Source organism: Mustela nigripes, chromosome 4 (assembly GCF_022355385.1).
Source record: "Mustela nigripes isolate SB6536 chromosome 4, MUSNIG.SB6536, whole genome shotgun sequence".
Taxonomy (NCBI): Eukaryota; Metazoa; Chordata; class Mammalia; order Carnivora; family Mustelidae; genus Mustela; species Mustela nigripes.
Window position 1 is genome coordinate 111,958,710 of NC_081560.1, and position 21,894 is coordinate 111,980,603.

Consider the following 21,894-nt stretch of genomic DNA (forward strand, 5'->3'; position numbering starts at 1 on the left):
GATTGCATGGAGCACTGGTTGTGGTGAAAAAATAATGAATACTGTTACACTGAAAAGAAATAAAAAAATTTTTAAAAAAAGACTGAATACACACACACACACACACACACACACACATACACACACAAAGGTGACTTTGACCAGGCATGATGCTAGGTGCTGGAGATAAAAAAGTTAAAATAAATAAAAAAGAACAAGGTCTTGTTCTCTCCTCTCCTGGACAGCTTACCATCCAGCCAAGAGGACATCCAGCAGCTATATGAGAACATAGTATGGATGGGCTAGGGGAATGTGCAGAGAAGCTGAAAGAAGGGACACTGAAACCAAGACTTGACAGTCTAACAGGATCTAAGGAGGAGACGGCGGGAGTGAATGCGGGCAAAGGTCAAGAAAGTCCAGAACAGACGTGCTGCCTTCAGGAACTACTGAAGCACGGGAGAGAACGTTACTGGCAGTGGGAAGGGAGGGGCAAGAAAAGAAATTAGCAAGCTGGGCAAGGGCCAGGGTGAGATGGGGCGGCTGCCGGCGAAGTTTACCGGTTATCCTGAAAGTGTCCCCACAGAGAGAAGTGAAGCAGGAGCACGATCCTGTAAGCATCAGAGAAAGAAGACTGGCTACAAGGTGAAGCGTGGACGGGAGCCAGGGAAGAATGGAAGCAGGCACCCTGTTCGGGACGAGTGTGTTAATCCAGGCGAAACCCAGATGGAAGGAAGAGATGCCTGGGGATGAAATCCACAAGATGCAGTGGCTTAAAGTCCAGGGGGAGGGGAGTGTCCGGCAGGACTCCCAGTTTTTCTCTCTCGGCGCCATCCATTGCAGCAGGAACCACAGCAAGAGCAGCTGGGCTGTGCCAGAGATCAAGAATTTCTGGAGGAAGGGATGGATCTTAGGTTCTATACAATGATATTGGGGGCGGGGGGAGAGTGATGTGATGATTGTGAGTCCTTTCCCTTATTAATGGAGAGGTCTGACTTTAAGGAAACAAAGGTACCCTGAAAACCATTCTCAATCTAGAAGGAGCAGGCAAACAAAGCATGGCGGTGGCAAAACTGCTCACAGAACACATGGCGTTTTGTGTTGTGACACTACTCGATCCCCACACTCAAGACGTGCGCTGCCACTCTGTCTACCTAGCCTTGTCACCCCTTGTCCAAACAAGCCCCAAACGCCAAGGCATGATCTCTCACTAATGGCTTGGGGAGGCAGAGGGAGCAGAGAGAGCTGGTTCAAAACTGTGTCGAGGATCCTTGTCATGACCCACGGCCACCAACACCAAAGTCGAGGTGAACAATTACCTCTAGAGCTTTCTGCTCAGAACCCCCGGGATGTCCTTTGCTTCTCCAGAGTTGTCTGCTTCCTTCCCACTGAAGACCATGCAAGATAAACAAAGATTTTCTTTTCCAGGTCTTAAGAGGAAACTTATTCGAATCTTCCTATATAACTTTCTTAAAAAATGGGTCACGATTCCTCTCGAAAAAGCGGGGCCTCCAGAGCCACTGAAAGACCCACACCGTGCTTCCAGCCCTTGCTAATTCAAAGCAGGAGCAACCGCCAGGGAGAGCCGCGGAAGACAGAGTGCAGAGCTTGTTAAATCTGGAGGGAACAGTCATTCAAGGTCCTCTTCGGGTATGACTGTCTGTTGTCCAGAATGCTGGCAGTATATTCATTGTCAATTTCTTATTAGACAGGATGTAATGCCTGGACAATTTGTAAAAACTGAATAACTGTTCCACAAGAAATCACCAGCACCAAGAGCCCCAAGTAGGGACGGGGGCCCTGTAACGTTGCCATTATGCAGAGGAAAGGGTCACCATGATTGTAAACAACCATTCCAAATGGACGGATTAAGTAGTTGTCGGGAAATGGAAACTTAACCCTCTCTGACCCGGGGGGGTACAGGTCACAAGGCAGCAGAGACCCACAGAAAAGTGGCCGGAGCGCAGAATCGATCTGTCTTCACTCTTGCCTTCGCCCTCCATTTGTCTCAATTTCCTCCTCCTCCACGTTTTTCCCACCCACCCTCAAGACCAGGACACCCAATTTTCTCAAAGCCCAAGTAGAGTCTCCATCTCATTTTCTCAATGTCATCCAATGTTATGCTACAGAGAATGAGGAAGAGAACGAGATTCAAGGTCACGAAACTTGCTGCCAAGAGGAAAAATAGTTTGCCGCGGAAGACGTGAAGAGTAGTCAAGGCTTAAATGCCTCATTATCATTTGCATGTTTTAATATGTATTGCTTTACCTCATTTCGGAATTTTTTGCAGCTGGAAAGAAACCAGGCTATGTGCAAATAAGCTTCTTTCTGCCAAATAGAAAATAAGAAGCCAAATCATCCTATCTTATTTCTTTGCAGGGTACCGCGGCTAACTCCGGGCAGAGACTGCTCAGAAGAAGCCACACTTTGCACGGCGTTTTCAAACCTGTGCACCAAGCTCATCCCAGACACATTATCACCTCGAGCCTCCTGCCCACACAGCATTCCTGTTCCTAGTTTATCCAGGGGCCAACTGGCGCTCAAGGACAGATTACAGGACAAAGGAGTCTGTGGCACTGATACGGAGTCTCCTCCACCCTGTCCTGGGACTTTCCACTCCTGCTGCTGAGCTGACCTCACGAAGAGGGACAGAAGGGCTCATTGTTAAACATTTCACAGCTCCTTGTAGGTAACTCTATCGCAACTAAATACATACAGAAAATTAAAACTAAATATGTAAATAAACACTTGTTAAATCTTCCACAGCTCCCAAAGGTGTTTTTAAGCCCTGACTATCCCAGGTTGAATAAGAGCTAATTATTTCTAAGTGCTACTTTGTGTAGAAATAGAAGGGTTAATCCTGCCGGTTGAATTCATCCATCAGTAGATTCCGTGACAGGACGTGGGCCAATCAGCCCCATAAAAACCCTCGGAAGGATTGAACATTTCCCTAATCTAACACAAAGCCCCCCCCCCCCACCCGGACTCTGCCACAGTCAGACACAAATCAAAGGTTACTTGGCTCCCTAGGGAGGATTAGACAAAAGTCCCTGGAAAAATCTCTAAACAAGAGGCAGTCTCCCAACTAATCGGGGACAGTTGGTTTGGGCCGGGGAAGGGCCGTATTAATTCAGCACAGTTTCCCAGCGCCCAGCAGAGTGCCAGGACACAGCAGGCATTAGGTAAGTGTTTCCTGACTAAATGAATGAACTTGTACAGCGTGTTTCCGTGTTCATCTTCTCGGATATTTTTAACATCCCTCATTTTGAAATTCATATGTTGCTCTCAACCATTCTTAATGACTTCGTGTGTGTGTATCTCGTGAAGCAATCAGTGAACTAGGTTAATATGTTTATCTGCTCGCCACCAATTCCCTCATCTCCTCGGCCCGACATACCCACCTTGTCACAGAGGCAGGCAGGGGAACACGCTTGCCTCAGGAAACTGCTACAGCACCCAGAGCTGGGACCTGCCCCCCAGGCACACCCTGAAAGTTTTCATACTGGAGCCATGGAGCAAAGTCCCCTTTCTTTCTCGAGTCACAGGTACTATGAGTATAAGAGTCTTGAATTGCCATGTGGGATAAGGTGATGTGATAGTTCTTAAAAACATTCCTCTGTCAAAAAGTGGCCTATTCTCTGCTTGAAGACGGGCTAACTTCAGTGACTTGCTTCAAATGCAGCACGTGGTGGAATGAGCACTACATAGTTCTTTAGATAAAATCAGAAAGGACAAGAGATTGTCCTCTGCCTCTCTCCCTCTCCCCCTCCCCGCCCCCAGCACAGTCACCATCATGCTGTAAGGAAGCCAGAAGGCCACAAAGGGGTGTGCCCGCCACATTTCTGGCCGACAGGAAGTATCAACTGCCCGACACAGAGCAGCCCCAGATGACCGCAGCCCCCCTCATTCTGGGCGCGGCCCCAGTTACAGCCCAATGGAGTGAAGAACAGTTGTCTCTGCGGAGATTCCCCCAAACTCTAGATTTGGGGGGACAACAGATGTTGTCATTTTGATAAGCCCATAATATTGGAGGTCATTTGAGGTGACTGGGTAACTCAGAGGGTTAAGCACCTGCCTTTGACTCAGGTCATGAATTCAGGGTCCTGCGATGGTCCATCAGCAGGAAGCCTGTTTCTCCTTCTCCTGCTCCCCCTGCTTACACATGCATTCTCTCTCTCTCTCTCTCTCTCTTTCTCTGTGTGTCAAGTAAATAAATAAATAAATCTTTAAAAAAAAAAAAAAAGATTCTAAGATGTGGAAAGCCATTTGTGACACAGCAACAGATAGCAGGAACTGATCTGGGTGCCATCGTGGGGTTCTCCCATAACAAAGCCCAAAACATGGGGCCACAGACTTGGGACTGGGCAGTCCACGGAAGCTGGAAGGGGCCTAAAGACACGGGAAGAGCACGACTGCTAACGACTTCCAGGAGAGAGAGGAAAATGTCATCTGCAGCTGGACAAAGTAGGAAAGTTTGAACACTTTCCCCCAAGGTGACATGGCAGATCCAGAGGGTACCTACTGAGCCGGGTGGCCTGGCTAAGAAAGTCATTCCCAGGCAGAAGGCTGAAGGAACCACCTGGCTTCTCCTTACTAGCCACAGTGCAAAGTAAGAAGAGAGAAAGAAGCTAAGGAAATGACTTTCTATAGAGAATCCAGGACTCAGGTTGAAATTAACCTGGGCTTGAATTTAAATCTGAAATCAAGCTGGGCTTGAAAAGAACACTGTCCCTTATCTCCAGCCTCTTTGGATGACTAACGGTGCTAACTTCAGATGACTTTGGCTTCCCGGCAAAGATCCAAGCCAGAGTGCTGCCTGGAAAATGTGGTCAATGATGAGGCCAAGTCCGTAGACCGTAAAACCCTTCCTCAGACCCCGGGAAGGTCACGGACCCTTTCAAACAGTCAAAAACAGCCCTGTGAAGAATTTTAGGAGCGTTGTTCCCACCCTACCCGCTGCGAGCCGAACAGAGTGCCTGGAAAAGAGGCACAGCTTTCATCTGATGCAGTCGATTATAAACTGATGTGTATGAAACCAGAAACGTTTTGGAAAGAATTATGTCAACTTGGAAAGAACGCGGACAGTACAAGATGAAAAAAGACGTTTAGACTCCCAAACTTGTAGGGGCGGAAAGCAGGTTGAGAAACTACTTGGCTCCAATTCAGGCTGCTCTCTATGGACAGAGGATGATGGAAGACTGCAGAGCCAGGAGCCCACAGGTCGGAGCTGAGGGCCCTGAAAAATCACTCACAGGCGGTAGGGATAAACCGTAAGGGAGGAACCGATGACAGGGGCCCAGCTGCGTTATCAGAACTGTCCAGACCCGTGGCTGCCGTGTGCCTCCCACTTCCCCAATTTCTGAACAAGAAGCTACAGCAGAGATGCTACAGCTGTCCCACCATCACGTGTCGGGTCCTTGGGGGTCCACAAGCTGTATCTTCAGTGCACAAGCGCTCCAATAGGACATCAAGAGACACTACCCACCAGGCTGTGCTCAGAGAATCCCACCCGAGAAGCCCCACCTGCAGCAGCACCTGAGTTAGACCTGGAGCTCCGGGACCGCAAGCTTGAACCTGGCGCCATAGTGTGTGATGCTGTTGAGGGGTCTGAGAGCGGATGCAAAAAAGAATTTTGCAAATGGAAAGAATGTAAAAACACACAAGAAAAAGGGGCAGTCTGTGGCGGACTCAAAAGATGCCGACAAATTCTTTAGCCACTCTTCCCATCAATAGAGGGACGACTACCCTGCCCTCAAGTACGGGTGCCATCACCCATAGGGACTTACATCTAAAGAGAAAAGGCAGCAGTGCTAGGAATCCTTCTACCCAGCTCTCCCAGGACGTCCTCACCATACTCTGAGGAAGCCAAGCGGCCACGGGTTATAGGTGTCCCAGCCCGGCCCCAGCCACGTACCCCAGTCAGCGTCAACCAGAAGCCACAAGAAGTGACCCACAGAGCAGGTGATTCCAAGCCCCAGCCTTCCAGCTGCCCTGGTCAATACCGGCCGTGCAAATGAACAGCACCCACTCATCCCTCCCCAAAACGGGGACCCACAAACAAACGAAATACTGTCATCATTTTTCTTAAACAGAGTTGTCAAGTGTAATTCACTTTCCATACAACTCACCCATTTAAAGCATACAATTCGATGGGTTTGGGTACATTGCATTAAATTTTTTTTAATTGTGGTAAAATATGTATAATGCAAAATTTGCCATTTTAACCATTTTTGAGTCTATAATTCAGTGGCATTAAGTACATTCACAATGTTGTGCAACCGTCGCCATTTACCATTTCTAAAGCTTTTTATCACGTCCAACAGAAACTGTGCAACTATTAAGCAGTAACTCCCCAGTCCCTTCCCCTCAGTCCCTGTTAAACTCTCATCTACTTTGTTTCTGAATTTGCCTATTGTAGGCATTTCATGTAAACAGAATCATACAGTATCTGTCCTTTTGTGTCTGGGTTATTTCACTGAACATCATGTTTTAAAGATTCATCTATGCTGGGGCACCTGGGTGGCTCAGTGGGTTAAAGCCTCTGCCTTCAGCTCAGGTCATGATCCCAGAGTCCTGGGATAGAGCATGGGGGGGGGGGGTTGTCTCTGCTCAGCAGGGAGCCTGATTCCTCCTCTCTCTCTCTCTCTGCCTGCCTCTCTGCCAACTTGTGATCTCTATCTGTCAAATAAATAAATTAAATCTTCAAAAAAAAGAAGACTAATCTATGCTGTAGCATGTATCAGGACTTTATTCCTTCTTGTGGCTGAAGAATATTCTATTATATGTATATTCACAATTTGTTTATCCTCTCATCTACTGATGGACATTTGGGTGTGTTGCTATCGTGAGTGATGCTGCATGAACATTAGTGTACAATTATCTGTGTCAGTCCCTGCTTTCAATTCCTTTTGGGAACATACTTAGGAGTAGGATTTCTTGATCATGAGATAATTGCATGTTTTAGTTTCTAAAGGAACTACCACACTGTTTTCCATAGCACTGCACCATTTTACACTCCTACATTGATGTAGGAACGCTCCAGTTTCTCCACATCCTCGCCAACACTTGCCATCGTCCTTTTTTTGGACAGTAGCCACCCTAGTGCGTGTGGTTTGGGTTCACATCTACACCTCAGCCTTGTTGAGGATGTTGGCATCTATATTTATAAGTGATATTGATCTGCAATTTTCTTTCTTGTGATGTCTTCACCTGGCTTTGGTATCAGGATAATGCTAGCCTCGCAAAGTGAAGTAGTAAGTGTTCTCTCCTCTTCTGTTCTTCACAGGAATTAGAGAGAATTAGTGTTAAATTCCCTGAAATTGTTGGTAGAATTAACCCAGGAAAACCATCTGGTCCTGGACCTTTCTCTGTTGGGAGGTGTTTGTTTGGTTGGTTTTTGTTTGTTTTTAAATATTTTATTTATTTATTTGACAGACAGAGATCACAAGTAGGCAGAGAGAGAGGGAGAAGCAGGCTGCCTGCTGAGCAGAGAGCCCGATGCGGGGCTCGATCCCAGGAGCCCGAGATCATGACCTGAGCCGAAGACAGAGACTTTAACCCACTGAGCCACCCAGGCACCCCGGGAGGTTTTTGATTACTAATTCCATCTCTGACTCGTTCTTGAGTCAGTGTGGGTAATTTGTGCTTTTCTAAGAATCGGACCATTTGATACAGGCTATGCAATTTGTTGGCATACAGATGTTCATAGTATTCCTCTCATATTCATTTTTATTTCATATGTTTGGTAGAAATGTTCTCGTTTTCATTTATAATTTTAGTTATTTCCATCTTCTTTTTTTCTTCCACAATTTTGTTGATATTTTCAAAGAACTGAATTTTTATTTTATCGATTCTCTCTATTGGTTTTCTATTTTATTTATCTCTGCTCTAATCTTTATTTCCTCCTGCTAGCTTTGGATTTAGTTTTCTCTTTGTTTCTGCCTCATCAGTGTGTAAAGTTACTGATTTTGAGATCTTTCTCCTTTTTTAGAAGTAGGTACTTACAGGGGTATCTGGCTGGCTCAGTTGGTTAAGCATCCAACTCTTGATTTCGGCTCAGGTCATGATCTCAAGATCGTGAGATTGAGATTCTCTCTCTCCCTCTCTCTCTGCCCCTCATCCCACTCTCTCCCTCTCTAAAAAAATAAAAATAAAAATAAAATAAAACAAAATAAAATAGGTATTTACAGCTATAAATTTTCCTCTGAGCTCTGCCTTAGTTGCATCCCAGAAGTTCTAAGATGTTGGGTTTTCCTTTTCATTCATTTCTAAATGTTTTCTCATTTCTTTTGAGATTTCTTTTTTACCTATTAGTTCTCTAAGAGTCTGCTTCCGGGCGCCTGGGTGGCTCAGTGGGTTAGGCCGCTGCCTTCAGCTCAGGTCATGATCTCAGAGTCCTGGGATCGAGTCCCACATCGGGCTCTCTGCTCAGCAGGGAGCCTGCTTCCCTCTCTCTCTCTGCCTGCCTCTCCATCTACTTGTGATTTCTCTCTGTCAAATAAATAAATAAAATCTTAAAAAAAAAATAAATAAGAGTCTGCTTCCTAGTTTCTAAATATTTTGTACCTTTTCCAATTGTCCTTCAGTTTTCATTTCTAGCTTCATTGCATTGTGGTTGGAGATGATTCTCTGTATAATTACAATCTTTTAAATTTATTGAGATTTCTTTTGCAGCTTAACATGTGGTCTATCTTGGAGAATATTCCACGTACCCTTGATAAAAATGTATTCTGCTGTTGGGTGGGGGTGTTCTATGCCTGTAGGTCTAGTAGGTTTATAGTGTTAGTCAAGCCTATACATCCTTCTTGATTGTCTATCTAGATGTTCTTGCATTATTGAAAGTGGTATATTAAAGGCTCCAACTATAATGGAGAACCATTTCTCCCTTATATTCTGTCATTCGTTTCATATGTTACTTTCATTCTGTAATTTGTTTCATATATTTGGGGGCTCTGTTATTTGGGGCATATATGTTTAAAATTATTGCATTTCCTGATAAATTGACTCTTCTATCAATCTATAATGCCTCTTTTGTCTCATAACAATTTTTTAATTAAAGTCTACTTTCTCTAACATAAATGCCCCAGATTTCTCTTGATTACTATTTGCACGAAATATCTTTTTCCATCCTTTCACCTCAATCTATTTGTGTCTTTCTGTCTGAAATGAGTCTCTTGCAGATAGTATACAGTTAGAACATTTTTTAAATCCATTCTACCAGTTTCTACTTTTTGATTACAAGGTTTAATCCATTTAGATTTAAAGTAATTACTGATAAAGAAAGACTTAGTTCTGTCATTTTGTTATTCATTTTCTGTGTGTCTTTTTTTTAAGATTTTTATTTGACAAAGAGATCAAGAGTAGAGAGGCAAGCGGGGGTGGGGGAGCAGGCTCCCTGCTGAGCAGAGAGTCCGATTTGAGGCTCAATCCCAAGACCCTGAGATTATGACCTAAGCCAAAGGCAGAGGCTTAACCCACGGAGCCACCCAAGCGTCCTGTGTGTCTTTTTATTTTTTTGGGGGGGGGTACATCACTGCCTCCATTATTACCTTCTTTTGTGTTTAATCAATTTTTCTTGTACTGAATTGTATTCCTTTCATGTATATTTTATTGACATTTCCTTTGTGGTTGCCATGGGGACTATATCTGCCATTCTAAAGTTATGACACTCCAGTTTGAATCGATACCAATTTAACTTCAATAGAATATTTTAAAAACCCTGCTCCTATACAGTTCCTTTGTTATTGCCATCACAAATTAAATCTTTTTACCCTGTGCACTCAAGGAACATTGGTTCATAATTTATAAATTATAAATCTCACGCATTTGTCTTTTCAATCATTTAGAAAATAAAAAGTACAATTATAAACCAAAAACAGAATAATGCTGGCCTTTATATTTGCTCATCTATTTACCATTACTGAATTATTTCTTCATATGGCTTCAAGTTATTCTCTAATATCCTTTCATTTCAACCTGAAGGACACCCATTAACATCTTTTAGAGCAGATCTAATGGTAATGAACCCCTTTATCTTTTGTTATCTGGAAATTTCTTACTATCTCCCTCATTTTTTGAAGGGCATTTTTGCTGGGTATAGAATTTCTGATCAATAATTTTTTTCTTTCCGCACTTTAAATATACCTGCCTTCTGCCTTCAGGTCTTCATGGTTTTGATGAGAAAATAGCTGTTAATCTTACTGAGGATCCCTTGTATGAATGTAATGAGTTGCTTCTCTCTTGCTGCTTTCTTTGACTTTTGACAATTTGATTGTGCTTCCCTTTGGGTCCCTTTGAGTTTACCTTACCCGCAGTTCGTTGAGCTCTTGAATTTGTAGATTCATGTCTTTCACCAAATTTAGGACACAATCAGTCATTCTTTCTTCAAATGTTCTCCTGTTGTTCTCTCTCTTCTCCTTTTGGAACTCCCATAGGTATATGACAGTCTGCTGGATAATGCCCCACTGGCCTCTGAGGCTATCTTCAATTTTCTTCATTCTTTTCTTTCTTTTCATCAGACTAAATTATTTCAATTGTCGTATCTTAAGTTTGCTGATTGCTTTTCTGCCTGCTCAGATCTACTGTTGAGCCCTTTTAGTGAATGTTTAATTTTAGTTATAATTTTCAGCTCCAGAATTTGATTACTTGTTATAATTTCTATTTCTTTATTGATACTCTCATTTTGTGCATACATTGCTTTTTTTATTTCCTTTAGTTCTACATCCCTGTTTTCTTTAACTATTTGGACATCATTAAGACAGTTTTTCTAAAGTCTTTAATAAATCTCATGTCTGGGTTTCTCCAGGGATGGTTTCCATCCATTCGTTTTTCCTCATTCAATGGGTCACGTGTTTCTGTTTCTCTGTATGCCTTGTGATACTTTGTTGAAAACTGGACACTTAAATATGATAATGTGGTGACTCTGGAAATCAGATTCTCTAAATCTCCCAGTTTTCTGGCTTTTCTGTTGTTTTGTTGTTGTTTTCATCATTGTTGAAGGCTGTAGTGGTCCATCAGTTTGGTACTTTTCCAAAGTATTTTTGCAAAGACTGTATTCCTTGAGGAATGTGGTCACTGGAGTCTCTGTTCTTTTAATTTATGTTCACCCAGTGTTTAGACATAGATTTCCTCTGATGCTGGGAGAAAAAGAAAAAAACAGAAAGGAAAACACGGGCAGGGGGTGGGTAGCAAAAAGGAAGAAACACACAGAGACACAAAAAAAAACAAATTCCTCTCCCAGTTTCTGCAGTGCTGGGGCATCCCTTCAGCTTCCTCAGGATTAGCCTGAGCTGAAACTCTTCTCTGTTCTCTTCTGAGTATGTACCTTTCCTGAACAAATGGTTTCTAAATTTCTATTTATACACAAGTGCTTTTGAATTTCCCACAGATCTCCCCCAGCTATTTCTCCTGGGCATTAGACAGCCTGTTGTATCTCTCAACCAGTAACATCTGTCCCAGGTGTTTTCAGTTTGTTAGCTTACCCTGTCATGGTTTCAAGCAATGCCTGCCATTTTCCCAGCCTGTCCTGAGTTAACCAAAAGAAAGACAAGCACTTGATGCCAGTCCTTTAGGTAACCCCAGACAGGTTAGAATAGACTCACATAATAATTTTCAAGTACAGTCTGCTCTGTTCCCCCCTGGAATCAGGGCCAGAAGTCCCACACCAGGAATGTGAGCTGTCATCTCCAATGTCAATGCTATACTGGGAAGGAGGAGGACAAGGGCAAGTAAAAATACCACTATTTTCAAGTTGCCTTTTTCTTGGCTCAATGTTTGCTTGGTTGCTCTGAAATTTAGACTAGTTTCCAGAATTCTGAAAATGTTGGCTCTGACAATTTCTACTTCTCTTTTGGTGTTTCTGTGGGGGAATGAGTGCTTGGAGTTTCTTACTCTACTACTTTACTGAAGTCACTCCCTGACATTATTCTAACTACTAAGGTTTATGATTTTTTGTTATGCAGTATATTAGTTTTTTTTTTTGGCTACTATAGCAAATAGCCATGAATTTTGTAGCTTAAAACAACATAAATTCATTCTTTCATAGTTTTGGAGGCTGTAAGTCTGAAATCAATTTTATGAGGCTGAAATTAAATTGTTTTCAGAGGTGTACTCCCTCCAGAGGCTCTCAGAAAGAAACCATTCCTTGCCTCTTCCAATTTCAGTTGGCTGCCAGCATTCCATGTCTCGTGGCCAGGTTTCTTTGTGGACAAGGAAAGGAACAGTCAGCCCACTCATGTCACAAAATTCTGCTTTTTGTTTTGTTTTTTTTTTTTTTTACCTATTATATCAAATGTCTGCATGTGACAACAGAATAGTCAAATCACATTATTCAAACTTTTACAGAAACATCTGGATGTTCATTAGTATTTAGTTCTTCCCTGAGTCCATTAGGCTCTTATTATAGGCTGAATTGTGTCCCCTCAAAATTCCCATGTTGAAGTCCTAACCCCCAGTACCTCATAAAGTGACTATACTTGGAGATAGAGTCTTTAAAGAGTTATTAAATTAACATGAAGTCATTGGGGTGGGCCCTAAGCCAAAATGACTTGTGTCCTTCTAAGAAGAGGGGATTAGGACACAGACATACAGAGAGATGACCATTTGAAGATACAGAGAGAAGATGGCTATCTACAAGGCAATGAGAGAGGCCTCAGAAGGAGCCAACCCTAGGGGTGCCTGGGTGGCTCAGTGGGTTAAGCTTCCCAGGATCCTGTGATCGAGCCCTGCATCAGGCTCTCTGCTCAGTGGGGAGCCTTCTTCCTGCTCTCTTTCTGCCTGCCTCTCTGCCTGCTTGTGATCTCTCTCTGTCAAATAAGTAAATAAAATCTTTAAAAAAAAAAAAAAAGAAGAAGAAGAAAAAGGAGGAGGGGCCAACCCTGCCGACACCTTGATCTTGGACTGCCCCTTCCCAGAAGTATGAGAAAATAAATTTTTATTTTCCAAGCCACCAGTCTGCCATACTTTGTTATAATAGCCTGAGTGACTAACACTCTGCATCTCCCATTAAGGGGAAATCAACAATCTGTACCAAAAACTGAGACACTTGGGTCCTGAAATGACTGTGGTGGGAAAATTCAGTCACATTTAGGCTTTTGTCCCTGATCCCAGGCACGCCCCTTCCAGTTCTGTTATCCATTTCTCTGTCTGTAGAACGAGGGGAAGCAATCCTCAAAAATGTTTGATAAATGAAATGAAATTGTTGACATTTCTGAAGTCCTATGTGCCTTCACAGAAAAGGTGATCACTGTATCCCATCAAGCCAGCCCCAGACAATCTCAGTCACTGCTTTGTCCTGTCTGGCTACCTGGAGAGCAGCTGAGTTCCTCGGGCCCAGAAGGAACATCCCCCCCAGTGAACTTGCTCTCCTGGGATCCCAGCTGGCCTCTCAGCCATTGGAGGAGGGTGTCAGGAGCACAGAAAACCTGTGGGAGCCGCTTCAATATCAGTCTTCTAAGCGGGACTCCTGCCCAACTTCCTGCTCCATTCACCAGACCCTACAGCTTGAGAAACTGTGTCACCAGTAGAGTCTCCTAGAAAGATGCTGCATCCATTATTTGCACAACCACCTGCTAACACTCATTAAAAATGTGCTACAGCTCAGCCAGCAGGAAAGTATGTCCAAGCTCCAGCTAAGTACCTAATTAGGGGAAGGGGGTAGAGAAAAAAAGGTATTTTTGTTTGTCCCGGTGTTTTGTGTTGGGCAATATGTCTAGGCTTGGCCATCAGATTTCATTGTGAATAATGTGCTACATTATTGTACACACATGGAGTGTGGCAATTACACTCCACGTAATCCCTGCAGGACTGACTTCTTCGGAGCCAGGAAAGGCAAGGCAGAGGCCCATCAATGTGGGGAACGCACTGTGATACGGCCACTGACAGAGGACACCCAGTCCCCTGTGCTTCCACCTCCAAAGTTCTGAAAGGTCTAATACATCCCATATCTTGACACCGCGAGGGAGGAGTGTGTCGAGTGTGCACCCAGCCGGAACACCACAGAGAAAAGTTGTCACACTGAAATCACATTCTGGGCTACCAATGAAAGGGAAGTTTGTTGTATGCAAATCAGCCAGCGGACTCTGTGCATAAAGCTCACATCCGAAGTAGGTGTCACAGGATGTAGTACACGCATGAAAAATGCCAATACACGAATTGCAAATATGAACAATGACCTGAAAGCCAGCATTGGCTGAGCTCTTGGACCTTCACTTACAGAATCAAACTCTCCTGTAAACAGGAAAAGAAGCTAAGACAATGCAGCTGAGTGATGTACATGGTGTTGGTCCACGTTCTCTTTCTACGGTGTTTGTTTTCATGGATAGCTCACATCTTGATTTTTAAGTTTTTACTTAAAATAAGAGGAAGCAGACACACAAGTTTTTGCTCTTGTGAGAATAACATTGAAGGTTAACATCAAGATACTCCAAGTGCGAATTTCCTAATAGCCTATGGCTTTAGATAAAATCATGGAAAGTCTTCCTGGTGCATCCCAGTGTGGAGCCCTCCTCGGTCCCTTCCCTGGGTGTCCTGTAAAGAAGAATTTCCAGAGTCCAGACACTCCCTAGCTAGGTTTGGTGCCTACAACTCCAAAGCTCCATTTTCCACATTGGGATATAACATGTTTGTAGACCCAGCGGGGACGGGAGGCAAAGCAGATGGGCGGCCAGAGCACACAGCTGGTACCCTCCAACCAGCTTCTGTGGCCTTGCCAGAGAAACTGGGGCAGTACCAGCTCCTCCCACAGTGATCCTAGAATGTGATCCCGATGTGTGGGCAAGTACCCAGCAGGGAACAGATGTGCAACAGTGCAACATTAACATACACACCACACACAAACCTCCCCTAGAGAAAGAACGCATGGCAACTGCCACATACTTCACTTGGTTGCGTTGCCTTAGCTTTTTTCCCCTGGTACTAACTGCAAGCACCCCTGGGAACAGGAAGGGAGACCCCGGTAGATAGCAGGACACAGTGTGATGTTTCCAAACCCTGCAGTGCAGGGAGAAAAGGAAGTGTATGAGTGGGAGGAATGCACCACCATTCATATCTGTGCTCAGTGCGGCTCTTTTTATCTTAAGATTTTATTTATTTATTTGTCAGAGAAAGGGAGAGACAGAGAGAGAGCACAAGCAGGGGGAACAGCAGGCATAGAGAAAAGCAGACTCCCTGATGAGCAAGGAGCCCAATGCAGGACTCAATCCCAGGACCCTGGGATCATGACCTGAGCCGAAGGCAGATGCTTATCAGACTGAGCCACTCAGGAGTCCCAGTGTAGCTGTTTTCTCCATAAATATCTCAACGACCAGTCATGTGTCTCTGAGCAGACACCAACTGCTGCCTACGTTTTCAGTAGGAACACAAAACAGTACAGGCTGCCAAGACTGGCATTTCTGCTCTGTGGACCCCAAACGGCACCTGGCTCCCTTTTTCTTTTTTTTTTAAGATTTTATGCATTCATTTGACAGAGAGAGCGAGAGAGCTCCAGCAGGGGGAACAGGACAGGGAGAGGAAGAAGCAGACTCCCCAGTGAGCACAGAGCCCAACGTGGGACTTGATCCCAAGACCTTGAGAATACGACCTGAGCCAAAGGCAGATGCCCAGCCATCTCAGCCACCCAGGTGCCCTCAGCTCCCATTCTGCAAGGGCTCTGTCACATCCACCACTATGAGAAAAGGAAGCAAAAGCAAAACTTCTGGCTCTAACCCTGTGACTCCAGGAAGCCACTCAGACACCAAACCCTAAAGGAGATAGAGAGTAGGGTCCCCTCGGAAAGACAGGGCTGTCAGCTTGGATGACTCGCACACGCTCACCAAAGAGTAATTATGGACAGACCAATCTCACTAAAGAGAGAAAAATGAAGATTATGGTAACTTAGGCAAGAGCTAGTCAGTCTCTAGACTGGTTTTATGCTTGGCTTCTGCCATCATCATTCCTCCTTCCAATGTCCCACGTCATACTCACGTTTTGTCGTGATGGATATTGCTTAAGACAAAGGATAAAGCAACCAATTCAGGGCTGGCCACGTTTTGCACCGAGAAAGAAATCCTCAACCAACAAGGGAAAGCCAGCTGTCATTGAAATGGTGAATTCCTGAAACTGTCCTCCTTCTTCCCCATAACGTCACTCCATTTGCTTCAGAAGTGAGCTGTGGCCATGGTCATAGGTGGGGGGGACGTTCTAGGCCACAGGCCAGTGCAGGAATGGGGGAACAGCAACCACACTGGACATCATTGCCCACGCTGTCCTTCTCTCCCTCCCGTCACAGACCCTGACCCCCCATCTTCCATTTCTGGATGGCAGCTTCTCCTGCTGCAGGACTTGAGATCCCACCACTGCCCCTCAGCTGACCACAGACACGGGACAAGTACTAACGGGATGAAACCAGCATTTTGAGCCTCCGCGGAAAAACTCGAAGCCAGCACCAAATGCTATTACTCTTTTCCTGCAAAGCTCTCCCAGCTCTGTGCGAGAATATAAGGAATTATTAACTTTACTTCCCAGGCGAGGGGGAGATGTAATTAGAACCCTGAGGTTTCCCCACAAGGCATTAGCAAGTAAATTTGCCAGCACGTTGATGAGATAAAACCTGGAACTTTCTATTCTGTGCCAATTGCTCCTTTGTCGGGAATACAAAGTCGTTTTTATGCGTGAAACTAGAAAGAAAAAGGGAAAAGTAACAAAACCAAGGGAGAGCCCTCCAAATTTTTGTGGCAAAGCTCGTGGGCTCCAGCAGCCGCCTTCCCCGAGACAGAGCACGGCCCCACGGCTGCTGCGAGCACCGATGCAGAAGTGAGTCCACCCGGAGACCGTGAGGGCTGGGATAGAGAAAGTCCCTGTCCTTGAAGCAGTCACTAGTAACCCTTGGTAAACCAAGGGATGAAGGAAATGGTACCCAAATCCTGTTTCGACACGCCGCATTACAATGAATGCTCTACCTCGACATGGACCAAGCCTCCCTAATGACGTGGCTAGCGGTTCACGAAAATTCAGGGACCAGCTGCAGTGGGCCGGTCCCCATACTGGGCCCTGTAGGGATCCATTTCAGATGACGACCAATGCCGCATCCGTGTCAAGACAAGCACGCAATGGGACAGTGGCTTTCACACCTCTCCGCGTTCTCTTAGGTGCCCTTCTAGATGCATCTCCTTGCCCTCAGAGGCCCAGGTCCATTACCTCCTCCTCCACGGGGCTTCCGTCCTACCCACTCCATCTCCCGCAGAAGCAGCTCCTCCAGGGGTGCCGGGGTGGCTCAGTCAGGGAAGCGTCTGCCTTCACCTCAGCTCATGATCCTGGGGTCCTGGGATTGTTGGAGCCCCGCTGAGCAGGGAGCCTGTTTCTCCCTCTCCTTCTACCCCTCCTCCCTGCTTGTGCCCTCTCTCTCAAATAAATAAATAAAATCTTTAAAAAAAAAAAAGTAGTTTCTCCTCTTTTGGAACTTTCTTCTATATATTCTAAGGGACGTGTTATGTGTAACTTTACTACCACTATTCTGTTCTGCCCGACTGCCCCTCCCTGGTCAGAAACTCCCTGAGAAGAAAATCCTAAGGACAGTGCTCGGTGTGTCTTTTAAAATGGCCTTGTGTCTGGGCACCTGGGTGGCTCAGTCAGTGAAGCATCAGACTCCTGCTTTTGGCTCAGGTCATGATCTCAGGGTCGGGACATCGAGCCCCACGTCAGGCTCCATGCTCAGCGGGGAGTCTGCTTCAGATTCTCTCTCTCCATCTCCCTCTGACCTTCCTTTCATTCATGCTAAATAAATAAATGTGTGTGCGCACGCGCGCACACACACATAAATAAATGAAATCTTTAAAAAAAAAAACCCAAGTAAATAAGATGGCCTGTGTCTGCCTTGTATCCCCCCAGCTCTCCAAGGGCCGTTCTCCAGACAGCTGCAGGAGCGTCCTTCAGGATCTTACTGGAAATGGAGAGTCTCGCCCCAGCCCAGACCTCCATGGTCAGAATATGCGTTCACCACGTTAGCGGTAGGTACCACTCAGCAGCAAGCACCTTCTTGTCCATCACAAAACGCTGACTGCCCGCCTGCCTCCTACAGGCCAGGCCCTCCGCACATTTCACCAGAACCTTTACCTCTCAACATCCTGAACCGGGTTTGCAGGTTTGGGAGTTTAAACAGATTCTGTGCTAAGTGCCCCCCAGGGTGCTTGTCCCCTCCACAGGCTCCGGGTGGCTCTGGGTGGTCAGGAGGGGCAGAGCCCGGGATGGGCTCCTCACCCCCATCTGCCCCGCCGAGCCAGGATTCAGCTGGCCAGGTCTCCGGGGAGTAAAGCCCTGTGTCGGTGTTTTCTCACAGCCCAGCACATCTCCCGACCGCTGGGAGCTTGAGAAACACCCTGCACGGCCTGCCCCGAGCTTCTCAACCAGGAGACATTCTCATGCCTGACACAGAAACAAGAGAAAGAACTCAGACAGAAACACTAAATAAAGGTGTCTTGCTTCCTTCGGCTTCCCTGACGGGGAGTATCTTATCCAACCTTGTTCTCTTGTGTGTCTCAGAAATATCTGGAGAAAAGACTAAAGAAGTGAGGCCCTTGTTCAATGAAGTTCACTGAGAAAACCAAGTCCAGAAAGTTCCCCAGGCCCGGATCAAAAAAAGAGGGCCTGATTTTCCACCTGTGTCTTCAGCTCACATGTGTTAAAGGACCAAGCCAGAGAAAATTAATCTGGCCAGCGACGGGGAACCTCAGACCTAGGCTCGGTCATGCTTCCCAGACAAAAGTCGGCATTGCTCATTTGCTCTCTGCCTACAGCTGTGCCCCTTCACGGAGCACCCCTTGCCTCAGACTCGCCTCCTCTCTCACACGCCTCAGCCGTCACCCAGTGCACAGAGAGAATGGGAGAGCTGAGAGTTCCACCTCCGTTCCCAAATTCCTCCCCTTCCCCCCACCCCACCCGGTCATGCTTTAACCCCCACATCACCTCAGTGGTCAGGGAAATCACAACACTACACAGCACCAGCTCCGGGAGTTTCTAGAAGAGGATTTGCAACCTCCTTCTGGAATTCACCCCACTCCTGTAGAGCCCAGTGCCAACAGCCTGAGTATTCACTGGGAATAAGAAAATACAGGTGAGTAAGGTTGAAGACATGAGCCTCAAGGCTAACCAGCTTCCAGAAGAATCCTTAAGTCTACATCCTATTTCCAGACCCATTCTGAGTGTGCTAAACCTCGTTATCACCAGGACTATCTATCAAGTTCATTCGTGTCTGGGGGAAGCTGGAAGTTGTTTTAAACCCTCTCTCTTCCCCACATCTAGTAGAAATGGGTGTGACGTGTGACAATCAGCATCCGAAGTCCCGAAGACTCCTCCCAGGCCAACCATACCTGCAAGACTTCCTTTGACCCTGTCTGCCCTGTGTGCACTCAGCTGCTGTGTCGGTCCTTGTCTGCCACCCTGCCCAGCACATAGGAGGCAGACGACAAATAATTTTCAATGAATGAATAAATGATAGATATGTCACACGTTAGGCAGGAAGGTGGTAAGTTAATGCAGCTTTCATTGTGCAAAATCTTGGAGTATTTCTGGGTAATCAACAAATGCATAACCCAAACAATTCATGTTCATAAAGTGCTTTGAAATCCACAAAATAACAGTTCACTGTTATCAAGTGGAGGTGACCAGAGGAACAGAGCACACAACTCATTTGGGGTGTAGAAAATAGACACGAATGAGGGTAAAACAGAAATGGAGCATTGCAGGGAAAAGAGGAAATAATCAGTAAGCAAAATAAAACTCACCCTTATCATAATCATCATCCTCAACTGCCTTTTCTTGAAGTTTCTGAAGCTTTATTCTTAGGGATTTTACCTATGTCGGTTTGAAGGGGAAGAAAATGAAAGCCAAATTAGGATAGCATTCAAGCAAACTTATTTTTTTTTAAGCTAAAAACATTTAGAAATGATTTTGAAACTGAAGTTCTTTATTCTCCTTTAAAAAAAGAACCACAAATGTACATTTTTCCAATGCCAGATGCATTAGTTTCTCAAAAAAAAGTTATATAAAGAGAAAGTGAGCATAAAATCCACAAAAAGAGCTAGAAAGTTATTTTAAACAAAAACATCACATTGTACCCTTATCTGCATGAAAAAAAATTTATAATAAAAAGAACGCAAACTTCCTGACCTGACCAAATGGTCTCCCTTCCCAAAAACCACATTAAATTATGAAGAAAAACACACTAAGACTAGAAGAGAAGCCAAGAGAAGAGCGTGAACTTAAACACAGCAGGGTGTCAGCCAGCTGGGTGAGATTGGCAAGAAGAACCTCACAAAACCCTTCTAGAAAAGGGCACCACCCTATTTAACCCACATATGGACATAACGATCTCACTGTCTGTAGAAGAGTTGCCAGTACTCATTTTTAATTATTTTCCTTCTCGACAGGAGGCCCGAGATTTTCTGAAGATAGATTCTTGGCCTATCCATGAATGGATGTGGACTTTCTCTCGGAAACACAGCTTCCTCCCATCTTCTGCCTGACACCCCCACATCCTTCAACACCCAGCTCAGGGGCCATCCCCTCAAGTCTATGTGAAATATCCTTCCTCTGTACTGCCGTGTGACCTGTGCGTGCTCCTATTCACGTGACCCATTTAGCAAATATTTACTGAGCGTCTCCTCGGTGTCAGGCACCGTCTGAGGTGTTGAGGATACAGCACAAAATTCTTAGCACTCTCTCTTGATGACATTCTTGAGTAGGAAGACAAAAATTAATATAATAAGTACATTTTATGGAACCTTAGAAAGTTATCAGTTTCGTTGTTGTTGTTGTTGTTGTTTTTAAGATTTTCCTGATTTATTTATTTGACAGAGAGAGACACAACGAGAGAGGGAGCACAAGCGGAGGGGGTGGGGAGAGGGAGAAGCAGGCTTCCTGCAGGGCAGGGAGCCCGAAGCAGGGCCTGATCTCAGGACCCCCGGATCATGACCAGAGCCAAAGGCAGACACTTAACAACTGAGCCACCCAAGCAACCCGAGAGTGATCAGTGTTAAGAAGAAAAACCACAGAGCCCAGTAAGGGGCATCGGGAGTGCTGGTAGGGGGTAGGGCTGTGGTTTTAAATAAGATCTCACTGACATCTGAGGAAAGATTTGAGGGGGAACCCTGAGGCTCCTGGAGAAAACGTTTCAACAAGAGAAGAGTCAGCGCAGAGGCTCGGGCAGAGGCGTTGCTGGTGTTGCCAAGTAAAAGCAGGAGGCCACAGGGTCTGGGGAGGTTTGATTAAGGGGGGGATTGTATATAATGAGGTCAGAAAGGTGATGAGGAATGCATCATGACATGAAGAGGACTGAAAAGTTCTCGTTACTCTGTGGGTGACAGTGGGCAGTCAGAGGGTTTTGAGCACAAGAGTTCATGATCTGATTGAGGTCCAAGCAGCTTCATTCTGACCACTGTGGCCAAGGGCAGAAGTCAGATGGCAGGGTAGGACATGGAAATCACCCAGGATGGAGGTGATCATAGCCTAGATGATCCTGGGCACAGTGAAGATGGTGAGAAGGCAATCCGATCTTGGGCACATTCTGAAAATGGCGTTGAAGGTAGAACCAACAGGATCTGCTCATAGATTGTAGGTGGGGGTGAGAAAGTCAGCATGATGCTGGGGTTTGGGACTGAGCTGCTAGAAAAACATAATTGTAAGAAATTGTAGTACTTGCAAGGCCATGTTACAGCTATTGTTTTATTTTGTTATTTTTGTGCACTCCATTCACACTTGAGTCTCTTGAGGGCAAGAACTCTATTCTACTTGTGTAGAAAATGGCAGGGTGCACCCTTACTTGGCTCCCCACTGCTCTGGGCACACAGAAGGATGACACTTCCCTCCCCACCTTGCTGTGGGTCATGGGGTTAGGGTTAGGGAGTAAGAGTTAGCGGTCACTTCTGCACTGAGCATTTCATTGCTCTT

At 45.3% G+C, this 21,894-nt stretch overlaps 1 protein-coding gene and 1 long non-coding RNA gene across 6 annotated transcripts in view; one reads left to right on the forward strand and one right to left on the reverse strand.

The window, feature by feature from the left end:
- Positions 1 to 21,894, reverse strand: part of DISC1 (DISC1 scaffold protein) — a 379,073-nt gene that overhangs the window by 278,825 nt on the left and 78,354 nt on the right. For 4 of the 5 annotated variants that reach the window (XM_059397318.1, XM_059397316.1, XM_059397315.1 and 1 more), the window contains exon 3: positions 19,731 to 19,800. In XM_059397318.1, the coding sequence (XP_059253301.1) occupies positions 19,731 to 19,800 (70 nt within the window). Of the gene's footprint in view, positions 1 to 18,912; positions 19,041 to 19,730; positions 19,801 to 21,894 lie in introns of all 5 variants that reach the window. The other variant, XR_009403909.1, reaches the window with a different exon arrangement.
- On the forward strand, positions 3,077 to 20,587 carry LOC132016175 (uncharacterized). Its single transcript, XR_009403910.1, has 3 exons — positions 3,077 to 3,158; positions 17,839 to 17,957; positions 20,376 to 20,587. It is a non-coding gene; the product is annotated as an uncharacterized LOC132016175 (long non-coding RNA).